Source organism: Cyprinus carpio, chromosome A5 (genome assembly GCF_018340385.1).
Source record: "Cyprinus carpio isolate SPL01 chromosome A5, ASM1834038v1, whole genome shotgun sequence".
Lineage (NCBI taxonomy): Eukaryota > Metazoa > Chordata > Actinopteri > Cypriniformes > Cyprinidae > Cyprinus > Cyprinus carpio.
In genome coordinates this window covers 7,703,740-7,726,824 of record NC_056576.1, presented here as the reverse complement: position 1 = coordinate 7,726,824, position 23,085 = coordinate 7,703,740, and the positions used below count along the sequence as shown (strand labels likewise).

At 33.7% G+C, this 23,085-nt stretch overlaps 1 protein-coding gene across 1 annotated transcript in view; it reads left to right on the top strand.

Moving 5' to 3' along the window:
* Positions 1-23,085, top strand: part of LOC109053016 (cyclin-G-associated kinase-like) — a 43,506-nt gene that overhangs the window by 8,310 nt on the left and 12,111 nt on the right. The window contains 17 exon segments of the mRNA XM_042752641.1: positions 136-278; positions 2,784-2,909; positions 4,065-4,154; positions 4,427-4,562; positions 4,683-4,795; positions 7,086-7,158; positions 10,275-10,395; positions 12,841-12,890; positions 12,995-13,150; positions 13,303-13,350; positions 14,367-14,413; positions 14,415-14,429; positions 15,020-15,153; positions 20,691-20,885; positions 21,001-21,118; positions 22,247-22,326; positions 22,432-22,625. Coding sequence (XP_042608575.1) covers positions 136-278; positions 2,784-2,909; positions 4,065-4,154; positions 4,427-4,562; positions 4,683-4,795; positions 7,086-7,158; positions 10,275-10,395; positions 12,841-12,890; positions 12,995-13,150; positions 13,303-13,350; positions 14,367-14,413; positions 14,415-14,429; positions 15,020-15,153; positions 20,691-20,885; positions 21,001-21,118; positions 22,247-22,326; positions 22,432-22,625 — 1,839 coding nt within the window.

The window sequence follows — 23,085 nt, the reverse complement described above, 5'->3', positions numbered from 1 at the left end:
AATGCATCACTGATAAACATAAACAATTGCAAAGTTCTTGACTGACTTAACACATTCCAGTCTCTCCTTCTGACTTTCTGGCACTGGGGTCAGTTTCCTGTGTTCACATTGACCTCCACCCTCTATTTCCTGCAGGCCAGCTGGTTGATTTTGTAAAGAAGGTGGAGCAGAAAGGACCCATGTCATGTGACACAGTGCTGAAGATCTTTTATCAGTCATGTCGTGCTGTGCAGCACATGCACAAACAGTCTCCACCAGTCATCCACCGCGACCTGAAGGTGAGGCCCCACAGACTAAACCCTTGTTCATTTACAGAACATCAGAGTAAGATATGAGCAAAGAAGACTTTATTTATTAGCTTATATGTAATATGGCCTATTGATGCAGTAGTATGAGTCTCTTGAAAACATAATCCCAAATATCAAAAGAAAAAGAATTCAGAAAAGAATTGCAACATTAGGGACACTTTGCAACACTTTCGCACCGCTTTAGTTCCAGAACTAAAAGTTCAGTACTAAAGTACTGGGACGATTTTGTGCGAACTACTTCCCATTACCATTTAAAGTGTTGCATTCGCACCGACAGTGTGTACTAGGAAGTAGGCATGGGCCGGTATGAGATTTTGACGGTCTGATAACCTTAAGCAAAAATATCATGGTATTGTTGTTACAGCTCTGAAATGTGTTATTTTTAAATGACTCGGTAAAAAAAAAAATAATAATTTTTCCACTGGACACAATATATTTTGTTTTTGAGCAACATACAGAATATTAGAAACGGTAGAATTAGTTAATTTTTTCTTTGATTTGTTTTCTAAAAAGAAAAAAATAAAGACTGACATCTTTATTTAATCTAAATCTGTAATTACAGTTATTTAATTTTAGTTATATAATTCATATACATATCATTTGTATAATTTCATATCATTTAGCTATATAATAATAATCATACACATAATTTGATTTAATAATAACCCAATTTGAAGCAAAAACAGAATGTTCTGAAAAACTTTGTGAAATTATACTACATGCCTGAACGAAACAAACAGCAGAAGCTCTGAATGAGACGCATATTCACTCTCTGACAGCAGGAGGAACACCAGATACAGAACAGATACAGCGTTTCCTTGGTTACAGCTGCCTGCCTGAAACACTGCTTTAATATGAACTATACAGAAATGAGATGAAAAGAAAATGCCACGTAAACTTTTCAGCTCCCCTCAGAAACACATTCATAAAAGCCCCCAAATCAATATTGAGGATTTTCTTCCAATAGTTTGTGCATCATGAACAGCAAGTGGTCTGCCTGCTACAGTATTTTTCTCTGTGCACCCATCTTCAGCGTCTCTGGTCTGTGTTAACGGGCGTTAACAGACTTCACGGACTTCACGTCCCTGAGTGCTCACGGACAGCTGCGCACCCCGTGGAACTGTGCATGTGTCAAGCTCATCCGTCCGCACTCATCTGCGGTTGAGTATACTTTTGAAATCTGTGCGGACGCAGCTGTGCGCAAGACAGAAAGGAACGCTGAATGTGAAGTGTTCAGGGGGCAGCTCCTCAAGTTTGGCCATCCTACACACACGTGACTGACCGCTCGCTCGCACCAGCAGGAGGAGGAGGGGTCAGTGTTACTCTCTACACTGCACTCAGCCTGAAGGATTCCTACTCTTTCAGTCTTTGAGGAGACATGGAAAACTGTGCATACCGCAGGAACGGTATAATGGAAAATATTAGTGGTTTTGAAACTTTCAAAAATTTTCAAATCGCGGTATACCTTGAAACCAGTAATCGGCCCATGCCTAGTATGAAGTGACGTAAGCCAGTCGACAGCGACGTCATTTGTGCGCAGCGTTCAATAACGTTAACAAAGAAGAACAACATTAACAACAGGAGGACGCTGTGATCAGAGCTGTGTTTTTGTTGTGTCTCGCGGGTTTCACAATAATGGACATGGAATGTTGACGTGTTTGTAAAGCGATTGAAAGAACAGAAAGGAGGACTAAGATTCTCTAATGACAACTGGCAGTGCTATATTTGCTACAGGTGCCTGCACTTCAGCATCTGTCCATCTATCGCTGTTCTCCATACTTGCGAAATAAGTTGATAAAATGTTTACAGTATGTTTACACAGTGTTTTATATCATGGCGGGTGAATGTGTTTTTGTACACGTCTAGCCAATCAGTATCTACTTACGTCACAGGTAGTAACAGTTGTGCTGGTTAGACCCTGCTCCGGAGTAGGAGCAAATTGGGTTCTCGAAAAAGGCAGTCCGGTACTAAAATCGCACCCAGTTCCGGCGGTGCGAAAACGCCAAAAATGAGTTCTGGTACTATGAAAAGGTTCCCGCGGTGCGAAAGGCCCTGTAACTTTCATGACCGGTAATTTCAGTTAAGCACATTTTCTTGGCCTTTTAATAATCATAATAATAATAATAAAACATTTTTATATATTGTGTATATTTTATATTATATTTTATTTTAATGTATTTGAATTTGTTTCTTTGTAATTTATTATTCTCAGTGGTGATTCTCATTTTTATTACTATAATGTTTGTTTATTTATCATTAATTTTTTTAATTTAATTTATATTTAAATCAAATGTTTTGCATAATGCAGTACATTGAATACTACAATCATGGTTTGTATATATTGTGGTAAAAGTAGAGTAACACGTGGCCTTAGATGACTTCATGTTTTAATAAATATAGCAATGTGTATTTTCTCACTTGATCTGTGCCGAATGATCATATGCATTGTTCAGTAACATTTCCTCTTCTCTGTAGATTGAGAATTTGTTGATCAGTCATCAGGGCACTATAAAGCTGTGTGACTTTGGCAGCGCCACCACCGTGGCACATTACCCAGACTACAGCTGGTCTGCTCACAAGAGATCTATGGTGGAAGACGAGGTAAAAACAGATTCTCTTCTCCAAGCAGCTCGTCCAGCTTTATGCTACATAAATATTAATACCAGCTTAACATCACCATGACATCACTGTCCTCTGATTGGTTCATTTTGCCATAGTTTTGATTAAACTATTTGGCATAGTTTAATTGTGGAAATGATTACTTTGTTACATGGCCAGAAAGAAATATTTTGCGGTGATTGTATTAAAATCTCTGGCTATTTCCCGTGGAAGCATTCACTGATTTAATTGTTTTGATGATTCAATTAGTTTGTTTGGTTTCTGGTCCTCTTAAATCAGTTATTGGTAGTAAATTGAAACCCACGCGTTGCACAAAGCCCGCCATTTCTCTGCACATGAATGTCTGTTTGTGTTTATTTAATGCATTTTTGTTAGCAGCTAATTCTAATGAGGACCAATGTTTTAGCAGTTTGCAACCTTACAGCAAAGTGTGTGATAAAGTTTTTATTTTATTCATCTAAAATATTAACAGTTTGAAAACATTTATAAAAACTACACTGCTGTTAACAAGTTTGGGATAGTATGATTTTTTTTTAAAGCATGATTTCCACAAAAATATAAAGAAGCACTGTTTTAAACATGGATAATGAAAAGAAATGTTTCTTGAGCAGCAAATCAGCATATTAGAATGATTCTGAAGGATCATGTGACACTGAAGACTGGAGTAATGATGCTGAAAATTCAGCTTTGATCACAGCAATAAATTACATATTCAAATATATTCAAATAGAAAACCTTTATTTGAAAATGTAATACTATTTCAAATTATTACTGTATTTTTATCAAATAAATTCAGCCTTGATGAGCATAAGAGACTTTTTTTCAAAAATATTACACCCCACACACTTTTGAAGACTTGAAATATTGTGTGATAGAGCATGGAATATAGTGAACTATATTTCACAATATTACTGTTTTTAATGTATTTTTTGATTTAATAAACTGCCTTGGTGAGCATAAGAGACTTCTTTCAAAACCATTTCTGTCCAAACTTTTAAACAGTATTGTAAACTGTTGAGCAAGTGTTTACATGCTTTAATTATCAATTATTATAATCCACGCATGCAATCTTTTAACATAAAGACCCATTAAATTATGACTCATTTTCCTCTCTCTTATTCTCTCTTTATCCCTCAGATCACTAGAAACACGACTCCAGCTTACAGGACACCAGAGATGATTGACCTCTATTCTAACTACCCAATAAACGAGAAACAAGACATATGGGTGAGTTAGTATAGTTATGAGCAGATCCAGATATGACCTGCAGACTTTTTCCACCTTTTCTATGCTAAGTTGGACGGAAAATGCTGCTTGATATTTGGAAGGCTTGGAAAAATAAGAAGGCTGATTAAGACATTTGTGTGGTTTTTGTTTTGGTCCAAACCTGGTGAAGAAGGCTTGTTGGCCTTACTTCTAGCACCTGGTTAGGATACAGTGTAACAGGTTTTTCCTCTTGTCCTTGTTGTGTTTTGAAAGAGTCTTGATTTGTTTTCTAGGCTCTGGGCTGCATCCTGTACCTGCTCTGTTTCAAGCAGCACCCATTTGAAGAGGGAGCCAAACTCCAGATAGTAAACGGCAAATACAACATTCCTCAGAATGACACCAAGTACACAGTCTTTCACCAACTCATCCGTAAGTATCCTGCAGGAACTTAACTTCATTCCCTCTTCCCAAAATCTCTCCGACATCATATCGTCATTTTTGTTTCTTGTGCATTTGTTGTGTGTCAAAAGCTTTGCGTGTTTGTTCCAGGATCGATGTTGAAAATCAACCCAGATGAGCGACTGTCAATCAGCGAACTTGTTAGCCAACTGCAGGAGATCGCTGCAGCCAGAAACGTCAACCCAAAATCACCCATTACTGAGGTACAAACCGTCTAACAAAAACGGTCTCTTAGATCAAGTCTTCACTGGTCATTCGTAGGTTTCATGTTAAATATGTGATGCAAGAGACTAGTTTATAATAGTCAGTCAAAATGCTTTTTTTGGAAGGATAATATCTGATGCCAATTTATATCCAGAGTTCAGAGTGGCCAGGGTTTCATTAAAGCACACAGTTTAATCAAAGCAAATAATATGTATACAAAATTTCAATTAACACTTTTTAACCCCTTTAAATAATAATAATAATAAAAAAAATTAAATGTATTTACAATTTTATTAAAATTTAAAAAAATGTGCGTAATCCACAAACACGGCTTTTGATTGATTTTGTAACTGGCATAAGGTGGAAAGCTGTTAATTAATATATATATATATATATATATATATACAGTATATATATATATATATACAGTATATATATATATAGTATATATATATATATATATATATATATATATATATTAACAGCTTTCCACCTTATGCCAGTGATTGATGCCAGTATGCCAGTAAATTGATGTGAATCTGTGATTCTTACCATCCCTAATATATATATTAGGGATGGTAAGAATCACAGATTCACATCAATTTAAAAAAGTGTGCATTGGTAAAAACTGATTTATTTATATATAATTATTAATAGATGCGCTTTACTTTTATTTAGAAAGTGACCAAGAATTTGTGACTAGTATTTTATATGTAGATTGCTTTTTCCTCTCTAAACTCTTTCTCAAGTGTGTTCTTTCATCACTACTGCTGCTAGTTGAATGTGATGTATCACGACACTAAGGAGACCGAGGCGTGTCCTGAGAGTCACAAAGAATATAGATTAACATGGCAGAAGAAAAGCTGCATCTTCCACCAAATAATGACAAGAAATAATCATAATGGTGTGAATCATATTGTATCGCATCAGTAGCTGCTTCATATGTATCTTTAATGTATCATATCTTTGGCTAAACATCGAGATGCTTATCCCATTCGCCTCAGTTATAGAGATGCACATCCCTTGTATATATATAATATGCATTTTGTGTAAATACATTCATACAAATTAATTTTAATGATTACAAATTAAATATTTTGATGTTTTAACTCGTTCTAAATATAATGTATTTATGTATAATGTAAATTATTATTTCTATAATGCCATTTAATGATTACAAATTATTTTTTTTGTTAATTTAAAGATGATTAAATATTTGCTGTGTATTTATGTAATATAATTTATAAATTATATATATATTATAATAGTATTTATTAATATTCATTAAATATTATAAGTAAGTGATGCTGTCAGTAAATAATAGTAAAACTGCACTTTATATTACAGAAATAAATACATTGCATATATTCAATACTTTTTAATTTAAATATAAACATAAATATATTTTATCTAATGCAATAACAAATCAACAATTGCCCTCTTGGCTCTTTAAATATCAGCATCAGCTATTGATTAAAAAACCCACAATGAAATGCTACCACTAGTTTCAATTGGTATTGGCTTTAGTAAGCTCTCCTTCAGAGCTTCTGTTTGATCACCCGCCTGGTTCAGTTGGTTGAATGAGGCTCTCTTGGTGCTTCATTTGAAACAAACCCCTCATTCTTTACCACTCAGACACACACACACACACACACACACACAGACGTGCAGAGTCCCACATACTGATCACAACTCTCTGAAGAGCCATTTAGAGACACCGCTGCACTCTTCCTTTTGCGTTCCTTCATTCTTTCCTTTCCTCCCTCTCTCCATGACCTCCTGGAGACAAAGCAGCATCTCATCCCTCTTTTTCTCTCTGACCTAATGGCCACTGATCTCACTACATAAGACAGAAACAGAGGAAAGACTGCGAAGACAAGGGCTGTCCCAGCCTGTTTGCTCAAAGAACGACAAACAAATCACCCGTTCCTGGATTAATAATTCTTGGATTAATGCATGTGAATGATCTAGTTAAGAGCATCCAAACAGCAGTGTATGAGTGAAATAGTCAGTGTTATGCTCCTGTGTGCACACATGGTGGAGAGGCCAGTTTTAGATGCTTCTGATCTGGATTAAGAAGGGGTTTCTCTCTGGATTAAAGTGATTGCCACCGACAGCCAGAAGATGTTTTGCTGTTACTGACTAGTGTTCAGACTCGTGTGTATTCTGGAGTCCGGTCTCCTGCTTTGCTCCTGATGTGTGTGTGTGCAGCGGACTGTCGTCCTGATGAGTCTGTTAAGTTCATACTACTGTCTGAAGCCTGTGTATGACGGCTATGAATCCCTACAGCTCCTGGAGCAGAACGGAGGGTTCGGGAACAGCACACAGCTTCCCTCGCAGATCAACAACATACACAATGCCGGTGAGTTCTGCATTCAAACTCTTTTTTTTTTTTTTTTGGCAAGCCACTTTCATCATAGTAGATGTGTAGCTTCCTTTTTATTCAAATATGTCACCCTTCCTTTGTAATTGTTATGACCTGTTCTCTGGACAGATGTCACGCTTTTGCAAACGTATTGTAAAAGTTAACAGGCTAGTGGAGAAGACCGTGCTGTTGGATCTTATCTTGTCGTGTTGATGCACTGACATCCTTTGTTTACATGCATTACGTTTGGAAGTTTCTTTGTTTTCTGGTGCCATTTACATTTTTAGCTCTGTACAATGCATGTAGTTATTTTGAATAATTGTTTTTTGTTTATTTATTAATTTTTGTTTTAGTCAGATTTGTTAGTTATTGTTGTTTGGTTAGTTATTTTTAATGTTTGGTTTGTTAGTGATTGTTTGTTAGTTTAGTACATTTTGGTTGTTTCTTAAGTTAATCTGATTGGTTGGGTAGTTATTTTTTATTTATGTTTGCTGGTTCTTGTTTTTAGTTAGTTTTTTATAATTGCATTATTCTCATTAGTTTATGTTGAATATTTTTAGTTTTGTTTAATGTTTAGTTTTGTTAATCTTGTTTGTTATATACATATACAGATTATAACTTTAGCTATTGTTTGTTTTTTAATCTTTGTTAGTTATGTAGTTTGTTTCTTGGTCTTGTTGCTTGGTTGTTTCTTTGTTTAATGATTGTTTGAGTTATTCTTTTGCTAATATTTGTTAGTTATTGTTAATAGTAGTTATTAGTTGGTTGGTTAGTTATTCTTTGGTTTACTAATGTTTGTTGGTTTTTACTTAAATTATAGCTTTTGAATTATTGTTTGGGTTGTTAAATTTTGTATTTTTTGTTGTTTTTTTGTTTTATTTTTTATTCATGTTTGTTTGTTGGTTGCTTCTTTATGATTGAGTTATTCTTGTTAGTTGTTGTTTGATTTTTGTTTTATTTCTTAATTATTGGTTTGTTAATACTTGTTAATTATTCAGTATTCAGTTTTGGTTCTTTTTAGTTATTTTGTAGTAATTTTTTGGATTGTGTGTTAGTGTTTTATTTAGAATACATATAGTATACTCTGCTGTGAAATATTTCATCGGCTGTGAATCTTCCAGTTTGTGAGTGCTTGTGTAAAGTAAAACTCAGTACAAATGGTAACATGCAGCATTTAATAATATACACAAGTAATATCCGGCACAGCGGTATTTTTGTACACTTTGTTAAACTGCTGAAAAGCTCTTAACACCACCGATTAATGTATTCAGGAACTGGCGGAGTTGTGTAAAACAATTATTTGTGGCTTTAGGCCCACCTGCTTCTGTGGTAATGAGAAGTACTTTGTTTGTGAGTGATTCATATCAAAGAGTATTTTAGACTTAATTAGAGAGCGCATCATCAGTCATGTCATTATACTTTATTTTGTTAAAACTGCACACACAGTTTGATTGAGCTCTTTAAGAGTTCATCTGTATGACTTCTTACCTGACAGACATTCACACACAAACACATGCAAATGCATTAAAGTGCTTATACATAAAGACACTCAGCAGTGGATGGATGCATCAGCAGGAACCGACTTTGAAAATGTAGCTAGCCATGATATTTCCGCCAGCATGTTACAAGAGTGTAACTACCGTCACGCTGTCATAATACTGTACACAAACAGATCATACTCCGTACACACCCCTGCCCCCATATTTACCCCAAGGGACAATTTCTCTCTCCACTCTGTAAGAGGATTGGCCCTCTGGTCACCATCTGCTGAGTTTACTCCGAACACAGTCATTTGTAAGTCACTTTGGATAAAAGCGTCTGCTAAATGATTTAATGTAAACAATACCACATACCTTGTTTGTTAAATTACAGTCTAATTACATTTTGCACTTTTGTAGCATTTCCTTTTTCACCTTAAATCCATTTGCTACTGTACCTTCAAGACTTCTGTATCTAAATAATATCTTTTATCTATGCACACTATTTTAGTTCACACAATTTTGGTTGTTTTTGTTATTAGTCAGTTAGTTATTATGTATTATTACTTAATAAATAATGCAGTAAAAATGCGTTAACTAATGTTAATCAATGCAACTTTTGAATAATACATTTTTTCTTTCAAAAAATATTAATAATGTACAGTAAATGTTGAAATGAAGATGAATAAATGCTGTTGGTTTATGTTAACTTATATTAACAAATGAGACCTTATTGTAAAGTTTTACCAGTTATTCCTGTTACTTATTGGTTGGTTGATTAGTTAGTTGGTTATTGTTTTTATTTATTATTATTTGTTTGTTAGTTGTTGCCTTTTTAGTTTAGTTATTCATTAACATTTTATAATAATCATTTGTTAACATTAACTTTGAACTAATAAGAACTAACAATGAGCGTGATTATTTTTTATTTTAAAGTTATTTAGTTTTTGTTTGGTTAGTAATTTTTTGTTGGTTAACGTATGTTAGTTATTTGGTTTTGCATTGCAAAACGAAGGTGTAGGAATACTGAATAAGCATTTGATATTAAGGATGCACTGTTATATTGCTCCATAAAAGCATTTATTCATGTCATTTAAGTAATGAATAATAAAAGCAGAACCAACAAACTATACTAATCTGTATCGGCAGATTACATTATAAATAAATGGTTATTATATTGACCCCGACATTTTGTAGATCTTAGACCCAAATGCTAGGATGATGGTCATCTCACATATAGCCATAGAAATTTGGTCATCTTTGCGTCTTATTCCATCCACGAGCAACCAACTTAGACTGAAGAGACCATCAGACACCCATATAAAGCCACCAAACTCAGTTTGTATGTTTTATGAGACGTTTAGGAGCATGAAAATCCAATATAAAATGCTTGTTGTTTACAGAGTGGTGTTTTCAAAACTCTTAAATATCTGTCAAAGTTTTAATTGCATGATTCTCAGAAACCTTGGCATTTTAGAGTAAAGTTGTAAAGAACAGTTCTTTGTTCTTGCCAAGTGTTATGAGATGATTGGGAGACATTGCATAGAGACATTTCTTGTGTGCATGTGTCAGAAATATTTGTTGAAACTCTTGTCCTGTAAAAGCTCTTTTGACAAGCATTGTTTGAATCTCCAGGTGTGTATGACGCAGACCCAGCCATGGGTGGAGGCTTCCTGGATATTCTGAAAGGAGGAACCGAAAGATTCCTGACCAACATCAAAGACACTTCCTCCAAAGTCATCCAGTCGGTGGCCAGGTGAGCGATGCATTCAGACTCCAGTAAAACACCCCTGCGGCTGGCCCATATTAACTAGTGCACACGCCTTGCTCGAGTGTGTTTTGGCTTGCCTTGGTTTCGTTATGATGCTTCTCTTTCCGCTGAGCCATTGACAGTTTCAACCGATTGGCGGAAGAGGTCGCAGTGGTGGATAGAGTATTAGTAATCTGCTGGCGGTTAATCTGATATCACTTAATCTAGCTCACAAACAATGCCATCCACTGCTGTCTTTGAGCACATTCTATTCCTAGAATAAATAGATTCAGAGGCTCTTTTTCATGAGCTGTAGCCTTTTAAGGCCTTGAAGACACACTGCTAATGTGAAGTCTTTTTCAAAAGGTTGGCAGAATAATAATTCTAGCTTCCTTTCATCAAATTCTGCAGTAGCATTACATGCATTCTTCACAGAGAGGATACATTGTGGTGAAAACATCCATTCAAGATTCTTGATTTATGAATATGTTTTGTTTAATTTCAAAATTATAATATATAATAAATGTATATTATAATTAAAAGGGGAGTATTTTCTCCAAACATTGCACTACATGTATTTGTATATCTCAAATCAGTAGTATTATAGTAGTTTTTAATATTTTGAATTAGCTTTTGTTTTATATTTTCAGCTTTCATTTTAATTTAACATTTACTAATTTTAGAGCTTTAAAAACATTCCTATTTAGCTTTAATTTTAGAAATTGTATGTCTCTTCATTTTTTTTAAATTGTAATCATTATATTTTAATTTTATTTTTATTTTAGTCATTTTGTTATGTCTTTTGTTATAGTTATTTTTAAAATATTCCTTTTTAGCTTTAATTGTTTTTTATATATATATTAATATTTTATGATTGATTAATATTAGTTTAAGTTGTAGTCAATTTCTGTATTTATTTATTTTTCATTTTTTTATGCATTTATATATTTATTTTCCTATTTAGCTTTTCATTTATGTTTTTAATTATAAGTAATTTAAGTAATTTTAGTTCTTATTTTATTTCTGCTTTATTTCAATTTTGATAGTTTGGATTTTAGTTACCAATAACAACACTGACTCAAATACAAAAAAATAAACATAAAAAATAAAAGCAAAAAATAAATGACAGGATACTACCTCATAACAATGCATGCCGCGTAATTATTCCTGAATGTGTGAGTCTTGATATCCTCTTTAATTATTAATAGTCTCATATGAAGCATTTCTTTTTAATGAATTAGCCTGGGGCCCTCCTTTTTGTATGTTTTTATGTAGAATGACATATTCTTATGCATCATACTCAAAACAGAGGACATTTATAAAAGTAAATGGGGTCAATTCTGAGTCCATGTTGATTGGATCATGATTATCTTCATAAGAAAGTAAATTTGATCTGTCTAATTGCAGTGACTGGACGTTAATTTCTTGGTAAACTCAATCAGGGTTTTGTTTATGACACGCGCTGATCTACCAGGTCATAAATTCCCTCCATAATCTGTTTGCGTTCATTAATCATGTTTAATAATTATCCCCCTCACCGTCTACACAAGTCTGTCATGTTTATTTTCTCCTCTGTTGGCCAATTTTTGCTTTCCATTTGTTTTTGTTCATTTTGTTGTTTTGTTCATTTTGTTCCTGAATCACGTCTCTCGGTCGCAAATCGCCAACCCCTTGCAGCTCCAGGTAACTATGGGACAGTGCCTGTGTGTCTGTTTTTGCGTTACGCGTGTGTACTGTGTGTGTAGAGATGGTGTGTGAACTTCACTCCACCTTCATATCTTGGCTTTGTTCACTGTTTGTTCATAACCACAGTCTGAGTCTGCTCCCATCAGCACAGCATTACCCTGATCAGTAGAGTTTCTTAAAAAAGTCAAAACAGCTGCCTACTAAATCCATATGTGTGAGTGCTGCTCCTCAAATGACTTTAAAGGAATAGTTCACTATATTCAATGATACGTCACACAGTATTACTAGCCTTCTATATAAATAAATAGTCACTAAAGTTGCATTTATTTGATCAAAAATAAATAAAGTAATATTGTTTATTTCTATTTGAATCTTTTAAATGTATTTATTAATTTAATTCTGTGATCAAAGCTGATTTTCAGCATCATTACTCCAGCCTTCAGTGTCACATGATCCTTCAGAAATCATTCTAATTTAAAAAATAAAAATATAACAAAGTTTTACTGACCCAAACTTTTAAACAATACTGTATATAACAGAAGGAATACAAGTTAGTTAGTTTTAATTTGAGTGAACTATTTCTTGAAGTTTAGTCTTTTTTGACTTCTCAGACCTAGATTTCTAACAGAGTTTTTAATAAGTTTTGATGCAAGCCGTTACTCTGTTTCTTGTCGACAGGTTTCCCGTCGAGGTTTAGCTTGTAATGTAGATGTTCTTTTAGTTCTTGCATTCATACATCTAAACATGTGTCCTGTCCTGTCTCAGTTATGCTAAAGGAGACCTGGACCTGTCCTACATCACCTCCAGAATTGCAGGTACACGCACCTGTGTATTACAGCTTTCAGATTCATTTTGGATGAACACTAACGTAATGGTGTTTACCAAATAGTTATTTACCTGTCTATTTGTGTTTTTGCAGTCATGTCTTTCCCAGCTGAGGGTGTTGAATCTGCAATTAAGAATAACATTGAGGATGTGCGTCTGTTCCTGGATTCTCGACACGCGGGTCATTATGCAGTATACAACCTCTCCAAACGCTCCTACAGACCGGCCAGGTTTCACAACAGGGTGAGAGTGGACAGCAAAGCATTTGATTGACTTAACAGATCACAGGGATTGAAATTGATGTCTTATTCTAATATCATAAATCCTGGGTTGTTATTGTTAACTAAAACCTATTTAATTGAAGCAATCTGAAATAAAATATAGATATTAGATGAAAAACATAATGTAATTTTTTTTTAAGGAAAATTAGAAATGTAAAAAAAAGGTTTCGTTGAAACTCTTAATTTACTAAAATAAAAACTGAAATAAAATTAAACTAAAGCTCAATAGAAATATAAAAAATGATTTAATATTATAATAAATGTAATTAGATTTATAAAAAACTAATAAAATATAAAAGCATATAACAACTGAAAATATGAATAACAAATTCTTAGTAAAAAATAATAATGAAATTTTACTACGATAGTACCAGTCTATAAATCTACTCAATACTACTCAAAAAACTCAGAGTACATACTTAGTTACATTTTTGATGACAGGATTGAAGGGTCCTAGATACAAGCTACTAATCATTTAGGCTTATTTGAAAAACCACCTAGCAGAATCACTCTACATGGCTACCCCTCCACGACTGAGAGGATAGATAGTATTATTAATTTGATGTGGATTGATGGATAGTTACAAGTTCAATGATGAAGGATAGATATAAGTAATAAGAAAATCCATCACGAAAAAAACAGAGTATACTTAATTTGTGGCTGCAAACCTGCAGTTACATTTGGTAAACTTCTGTTGTAAAGCACTTTATGGCTAAAAATAACAATGGTTTTGTTAATTTTTTTTTTGGTTTTTTTTTAATGTCTTTGTTTGATTAAATTGTCCACTGATTTTGAACATACATTTCTATTAAATTATTCAATGATTTTGAATTTAAATTTCTATTAAATTATTAATCCAGAAAAATTAAACCATTTCTGAAAAAATAAAACATTTAATTGGGCCCTATTTTAATATATTTATATGCTTTTTAATTTTTTGAAATTTTATGAATTGAAAGTGATATAAAAAAGAGGATCCAGAAAATGCTTTTTAATTTTTTGCAACCATTGAAAGTGATATAATTTGTGCAAACCTCTTGCTAAAAAAATTTAATGATTTTTATTTTTTTGAATTAATTGATAGTTTTGTAAAAAAGAGGATAAAGAATTTTTTAAAGATATTTTAGGTAATGTTCTTTAAAAGATTTAATAATGATTTCGTTCATGTTTTTGTTGGTATGATAGTGTGGTTGGCTTTAAAAAACATGCACCAGTGGCTCAAACAGGACCACAAGGAACATCTGCATCGTAACACGATGTAAATGTAATTCGTTTACTTTCCACCTCTGATACTTAATTTGATATGGATTAAGCCACACACACAGCGATGCGGAAAACACCTACACACACACACGATTTTACCACACACACCGGTGATTTGGTAAACACTGTTGTAAAGACACTTTATGGCTAAAACTAACAGTAATTGTTACCATTTTCATATGGTTAGTTACATTTTAATGACACAGCCCTTGATTTTTCTGATTTTGCAACAGTGTTACTATTAGTGCTGTCCAACAGTGTTACTATTAGTGCTGTCAATCGATTAAAAGACGTTAACTAATTAATCGTGATTAAATATTTTTAATGCCATTAAAGTGAAAACAAAGTGATTTAGGAAACAATTAAAGCCCACATGCTGTTAAAACTCTGCGTTGTGTGTGCAGGTACAAACAAACATATTACACTGTGGCCTTTGTTGACAAGTCATAATCTCATTTTCAATAACTTATTTTAACTCCCCAATTCATTTAATTCAGCATATTCAGAAGAAAAATAATGTTTGGGTATCCTAGTGTGTCCTGGCAGCTTCATATTGTGGGTGTGTGTTTTTTCAGGATGGACGGGCAGCGTCGGCTGTGGTGGTTTGTGCATTCCTCTGTTTCTGTCGTCTGTTCTCTACGGCCGAGGGCGCAGTTTACATGTTCAGCATGAAGCGATGCCCACCAGGCATCTCTCCCTCACACAAACGGTAACTTCCTGTCTTTTTCTCACTCTGTTCCTCTGAGTTAAGAAGTACTGCACACCAAAATGTCAGGGCAGGTTTTTTTAGAATAGAAATCGACGCTCTGTGGATTAATTCAGTAGCTCAGGTGCATGAACATGAGCAGTGAGCCGCAGGTGTGACGGTTCTTTGGTGTTGAGGTCACTTCCTGCCACAGCTGTTCTTTGGCTTGCCAAGAGCTTCTGCCGAACTTCGCAAGCTCATGGGACTCTTTTGATTCTAACCAAGTGTGAATGTGCGTGGTTACTGGAGCTGATAACAGTGACTTTGTCAGCTAAATGTAAAGGAAGTGACATAACCTCGAACAGAATGTTTAGTTCTGCTGCTCACCAGAACACACGAGTGTTGAGCTGCATTAAAAGGAATGTTACCAGGCAGTGTTACTTTAGTATTTTATATACTATTATAGTATTTATTAATATTTTGAATTTGCTTTGACTATTATACTTTCAATTTTAACTTTAGTAATTTTATAATGTGCTTTTGTCATTTTATACGTTTTTTCTTTTAGCTTAAATTTATTTATTACTTTTAGTTTCAGTAATTTTAGTATTTCAGCTTTAGCTTATTTCAGTTAGCTGCCAATGAAAAAAATCTTATTTTGTTTCATTTCATATGTATATTTATTTTACTTCAGCTTTATTTTAATTAACTAAAATTATTTGTAATAGTTTTAGCTTTAGTTAACAGTAACCTGTAGGGCTGGCTATCAATTCAGATGTCCAGATTCGATCTGATTCCGATTCACATGCTTTCGATTCGATTCGGTTTGATTCTGAATTCAATTCTCGATTTGATGAATATAGATTTAATATGCATGCTATTGATATTTGTAAAACTGAATGATGAACATCAGTTTACAAATGGCAAATTAATGAAAAGAAATGAAACTATTTCAGGCACACAATCCTCTACATTGTGAGTAAACCACTCACATATGCGATTAATTGTTTATTAATTTTAGTTTTCTATATGGTGTATTAAATGTTGTTTTAAAGCTTATTGTTTGTTGTATTGTTTTTTGTTTTTTTATAATTTTATTTTTTTAAGAACAAGCAAAAGATATGCGGTTTCTCTTCTGTAGTGGGCGGAGCTAATGCAAAAACAGCATTCTCATTGGCTGGCGCTCATCTGTTACCGACCCTGTTTCGTTCAAGGCAAGGCAACACTGACAACGTAATTAATATTCGTGAACCCAGCAGCTCATCCATCCTTAGTGCGTTATATATTGTTATTAGTAGTATAATTAGTAGTAGTATTATCTGTTAATAATTAGTACCATTATTATATTACTATACCAACAATACCTTAAGCATCATGACCAGTCCTAAGTTCAGTTAAAATGACAAATATGCATTCATACATTCTTACCGAGTTTTAGTTCTAATCACTAAAGTTGTATCATTAAATAATGCTTAATTATCATAATATAATGCTTGATTGACTGATTAAGAAGCTGTGACATTTAACAAAGATTTGGTGGAATCATATAAATATATTAGTGCTGGGCAACGATTAATTGCGATTAATCGCATCCAAAATAAAAGTTTTTGTTTACATAATATATGTTTGTGTGTGTACTGTATATATTTATTATGTATATAAATACATGCACATACAGTATATATTTTAAAAATATGTTTACATGTATATATTTATATTCATATAATTTCTATTATATATAACTATATTTAATATATAAACATTATATATTTTTCTTAAATAAATACATGCATGTGTGTGTGTATTTATATATACATAGTAAATATACACAGTACACACACATATACTATTTTAACAAAACTTTTACTTTGGATGCAATTAATCATGATTAATCAGTGCCCAGCACTAATATATATATATATATATATATGCATGTATATCAGTCTTGCGAGTAAACTAAAAAAATGTACTAGTCAACGATGAGTATATTGCCAAGGTGTGTGTAGAGGGTTGTTAAAACAAAACCCACCTTAGTAATTCAAAAATGTATACAATGAGTAGTCAGATTTTTTCTTCAGAATAACGGCTGAAAGTTTTGCACATCAGTACGTTCAACATGTAACTGAATCCGTCGGTTTCGACAATGCTGTATATCTTTATATCTTTGCAAAAAAAATGCATTTGACTCAGTGGTCTTTTGTGCACGAGGTGAATAAGGAGGTATTTTGCTTGGTTTTAAAATGTTTGGATGTGTTTGTCGGTGGGGGTGATGTCTTGTCAAATGGTTCCGCAGATTTGTAGTATTACTATTTCACCTCAGCACGGCAAATCGCTTTGTTCTTGCAGCAGTATCTTCGTTGTTGTGCTTATCAAATCTGAAATGCTTCCATACCGCTGTCTTTTTGTTTAAAGGGGCGGTCACACATGAAATTGAATGTGCTAAATTTTTCCGGACGCCGCTGCGAATATAGGCGGGAGCAGGATATAACATCAGGCACCAAGGTTTCCTCTCAGTTATCACAACATGGATTCCGATGTACTTCTACTGTGTATTTTGTGACGGCGTCGAAAGTGTCTTATTATATTGTATTCTCTCTCACTCTCTCTCTCTCTCTCTATATATATATAGTTTCTTATTATTTTTTATTACACACACTAAGCAATAAAAAAATGATGAAACGTGTTCGCATTCAAATGTAACATCTGTTCCTGTTTCCATTGACACCGTGAACCATGCAGCTTTTTTTGTTTGATTTTTTTCAAATTAAATTAAATTAAATTAAATTATAGCCATTTTGTTTGATTTTTTTTTAATGATTAGTAGTGCTGGGCGATATAGGCTATCTCCATAAATTTAAAATCTTTATTTCTTTCAAGTTTAAAGGCAGATTTTTGCTCCCAAGTGAAAGTTGTAGAAACCAGACTAGCAGAAACCAGTTAATTGTGGTTTAAATGACTCTTTATGACACTTCACTTTTTCCAGTCATTATTCCTTAACAAAATAAATATCTTAATAGAAAAATTAATTTCTTAGTTTCTGCATTTTCTAGTGATTGTTATTGTTTCAAATCATGAAACAGGTTTGTGTTGCCTGACTTTGATGACGCGGATCTTCAGCACAGTTTGCAGTGCATGCTGCAATATTAATAATATTAAATTGGTGTCTTTTAGAAATGCACATTTGACAGTAGCTTGAGTTTGAGTGGCTCAGGGTGTCCGCGGGGTCTTAAAAAGTATTAAAAGTTGATAAATCAATTTAGAGAAAAAAAAAAAGTATTAAAAAGTCTTAAATGCCATTTACCAAAGTATTAAATTTTGTATCATCTTTTCATTAGCCTATGTATATTTGTCCGAATAGTGGGGTTCTGTGTAGTTTATTTATGGAATCCCGCAAGATTTTACGTCATTTGTTACGGCGCTCACTGACTGACTGCGCTGCTGCGTGATAGCGCGGGGCTTGTTGATCCCGCTCTCGCTGAATTTCTGACCATAACCGCATGCTACCATCCGCTCCCGCGATTTTTAAATCTGCTCCCGCAAACATTCTAATATTGTATTTAATTTTCGCGCATCAGGGCACCGCTATCTATCTGGGGGGTATTTAAATCCCTTTGAAATAAGCGCTGGCAGTTCACTTTCGCAAATCCTCCAACATCTTGTCAGTCATCTCTCCTTACTTTTGACCCGTGATCAGTCAATCTGACTTCTGCAGCTCGTGTTGGATGCAGGGTGGGTGTTGTTTTTTGTTTTTTTTTTTTCACGAAATTGGGCTGCTTTTAAACTGTTGCAATGGGCTGATTTTCCCCAGAGGGTTAAAGGTTGGAAATATTGCATAAATTACATTTGGTTGAAATGCTTACACTGAAACATTTTGCATTCTACCTGTAATAAAACTGTGCTAAATGTTTTGGGCCACACTAGTAGGAAGCATTTGATAAATGTGATAAATGTGCATAACAGTAACTGTAAAATATGTATTTTAGGGATGGAAATGTCATTTTTGTATTTGGGACATGGTAAATGCGCTACTCTGGGTTGTTTTTTCTTTTCTTTCTTTTTTTTATTTTTTTTTACTGGCATAATTAAAAGGATGTAATAGTTGTGATCATTATTTTACCTTCCATGATCATTCACACTTGATCAGGTGCAGTACTGACACTATCAAATCAAGCACTCCGTAATCACAGGTAAACTGTCTGATCAGTCAGGTGTTTGTCATGAGAAGAGTTCCACGAAACAACTATGGTTTGCAGAGAGTTAAAAGAGTTGATGTAACAAATACATCTTTTGAATATACTGTATGAACTCATTGTCCCGTCAGCTCGGAGAGCTTTATTTCCCTCCTCAATAGGTTTTGTCAGTTGTTTTTGTTTATTGGTCTAATTCTTGTTTCTTGGGTTGCACTGGTTAGTCACTCAGTTTATTATCTTGGGCTTCGTTCCCACCCTTCTGAATTATGTTTTATTGATAAGGAGTTATCACAAAGTAGGTCTGTTTAGTTGTGCTATCTTACAATCAGTATATAGTAAATGTAAGTTAAAGTGTCGCCAATGTAACTAGTGGCGATGAGGTCTTAAAATGTATGGAAAGAGTCTTAAAAAAGGTCTTAAAAGGTATTAAATTTAACTCCATGATTCCTGTATATACCCTGTGGCTTGAGTTAGGATGCAGATGTAAATTTATGTTCATTATCAAAAACAAAAACATCTGTAAAAATTGTAACAACATAATTTTTATATGGTGAAATTTAATTACTCAGACTGTTTGAGTAGTATTAAAATTAACCATTAGACTACCAAAGGATTGTTTCAAGACTTAGTCATTGATTATTTTTGTGTTAATTTATTTTATTATGTAGTGTCTTGTGTCATGTTATAATATTATGATGGTTAGTATTGTTTGTTGCTTTAATAATTGATGAAGTAGATAGGCTTTATAGAAAAAAGTCCAAACAATCACCTCAGTAATGAATAAAAGAACAAAAAAACTTTGCAGCTCAGACAGCACATGTTTGTGCACATATCTCACGTTATGATATCTCCTGATGTGTGAAATCTGCTTGTGAGGATGTGGGGTTCATGGCAAAGATCGAAGTGATCTCAGTTTAAAATGTTCATGAGAATGAGGTCAGGCATCTCATTCCAGAGCGTAGATGTTCGATGATGATCCATGATAATTTTGCTGGTTGTTAATGACTTTTGCTAAGCAATCAACATTATTACAGTGTTAAACATCACTATCGCCTTCTAAAAGCTCTTTGTTTGAACCCCTTTTGAAATAAGGTCATTTGCATATAGAAAAGTGCAGTAACAGCCTGTTTAATTCAAAGGGTCAGAGAGGAGGGTGAAAATGGCCATGTATTTAAATTAATCACTGTTTTTGATACAAGAAACCTTGACCAACGTCTAAAGCAAAGCAACCGCAAATGAAAAAAGTTACAGAAGTCTTGAGGATAGCCTCGTAAATTTGAGTTTGGCTCGAGATTAAAATGTGTAGTTTAGCTGTGTGTCATAACTGCATGTTGATGAATTGCATTAACTGATGACTGTTGTTGTTTGTAGGTATATTGAATACATGTGTGATATGATGGCAGAAGAGCCCATAATCCCCCACAGCAAGCCTATTACCATCCGCTCCGTCGCCATGACTCCCGTACCGCTCTTTAATAAGCAGCGAAACGGCTGTCGGCCGTTCTGTGAGGTTTACGTCGGTGACGAGCGAGTCGCAACCACTTCACAGGAATACGACAGAATGAAGTAAGTCAACCCTGTGATGAAACTTAACGTCATGTGATTCCTTGCTGATGGGCATTATTGAAAAAAAATATATACCTAGTATCTGCATCTCTAACTAACATGGACGTTTCTGCAGGGATTTTAAGATGGAGGACGGGCGAGCGGAGATTCCTCTGAATATAACTGTGCAGGGAGACGTGCTGATAGTGATTTATCACTCACGCGCAACGCTGGGCGGACGCCTGCAGGCCAAAGTAAGACTCATAGTGACCGATATCTGTCAATATTGTCCCAGTACATGTTTATAAGCAGAAATTAACAAATGCACGTAAAATGTTTCTGACCAGTTGGCCGATAACTTTATTAGGAATGCCATTATTATGATATAAATGGCATTAATGGATTCTGATGTAAACTGCAATGTAAGAACAGTAGTTTAACCCTTACTGACAATTTGAGCAAATCAGATCGAAGACAAATATACCATTGTGTATCTTTTAAAAAATATTTTTATTTGCAAAAGCAAATGTAGTTATAATATTGTAATATGTTTTACATTTTCAATCTCTTCCCAATTAACCCAGAGCAATTAAAAATTTAAAATAAGTAATACAAAAAAAACAACAATTGTGCACCTCTTTTACAGAGTGTACCTCGTATGTCATAATTCCACCCATTTATTAAAGCCCACATAATGAAAATAAGGAACAAAATTGAACATGGTTCACTGTTTTTTGCTGTTTGATTGTGAGATTTGTTGCGTTTGATTACAAGTTTAGGGGTTTTTGTTTTGCCGCAAAATGCAAAGGATAAACGGGGATAATTCATTTAACCGGGAAAACACATAGATTAATATACAGTATATTATTAATATAACAATGCATAATACGGGTTCATGGATAAAAATACTAGAATTTGTCAATTATTTAACACAGATTTTATATAGTTGTTAATATAATCATTTTATATATTTTTTTTCATATATATTATGTAAAACTATATAAAACGACTGCATTAACAACTGTATAAAATCTTTAATAACATAGAAATTATAAAATTATTTCCATGAAATATTTTTTTTTATTATTATTATGTTTTTTATAGTATATTTGTTTTGTTTTAATATTGTATTAATATTTTTTTTTTTTTTTTTTTTTTTGCCCTAAATATAATTAAAAATTGTCAAATGAAAAGTGTTTTTTGGACAATAAGAAATATTAATGGGCTTGTTAAATTTTTCACCTACAGTGATTTCTATTCTATTCTATTGCTTGCTTCAGACTGGAAGCCCTTGAAACCTGTTCCACCCATTGTTCATATTTTGTCAATGCTTCTTAGTCATTGTGATTCATTGCACACATGCCGTGTTGTGGTTTTTGTAGATGGCTTCCATGAAGATGTTTCAGATTCAGTTCCATACTGGGTTTGTGCCCAGAAATGCCTCCACTGTCAAATTTGCGAAGTAAGTTTCACTTTACTTTTAGAATGATCTCATATCAGTTTCACATTCAGTTTTATGTCAAAATGTGCTGCTCTTTTAAGATGGTGGTGCTGTGTGTGTTTGCAGGTATGATCTCGATGCGTTTGACATCCAGGAGAAATACCCCGACCTCTTCCAGGTGCATGTAAATGTGGAGGTGGAGCCTCAGGATCGCCCTAGCAACAAGACCCCACCTTGGGAAAATTTTGCCACAAAAGGACTCAATCCCAAGATCCTTTTCTCCTGCCGTGATGAACAGCAAGAGATCCTGACCAAATTTGGTGAGTTTTCTCTCAATGTATTTGCTTTTTTTTTATTTTTCAGGGTTCTCACATGTCCTTAAAAAGTCTTAAAATGTCTCCGGTTCAGTTTGTGTCTTAAATATGTTAAATGGTATAGCAAAAGAATTGGGCACAGAATAGACACAGAAAAACAGGAACTGAAATTGATTATTAAACATTTAAAAACCGAGATCAGTGAATACTGTGCCTTTATGCCAAGCGATTGCTTATGATCCACTGATGATGAGTTATGATAGTGTTTGCGTTATTGTGTTTATATTATGGATCGTTATATTTTATCTCATTTTTTTTTTTTTTTGAATGAGTAGCTGGAAGTAAAGCATATACATTTCAAAATAAGAGTCCCTGTCCATTTGAGACTTGCTTATAATTAAGTAATGCATTATGATCTTTTTTTTTTTTTTTTTTGCTATATTAATGGTATTTTGGTTACACAATA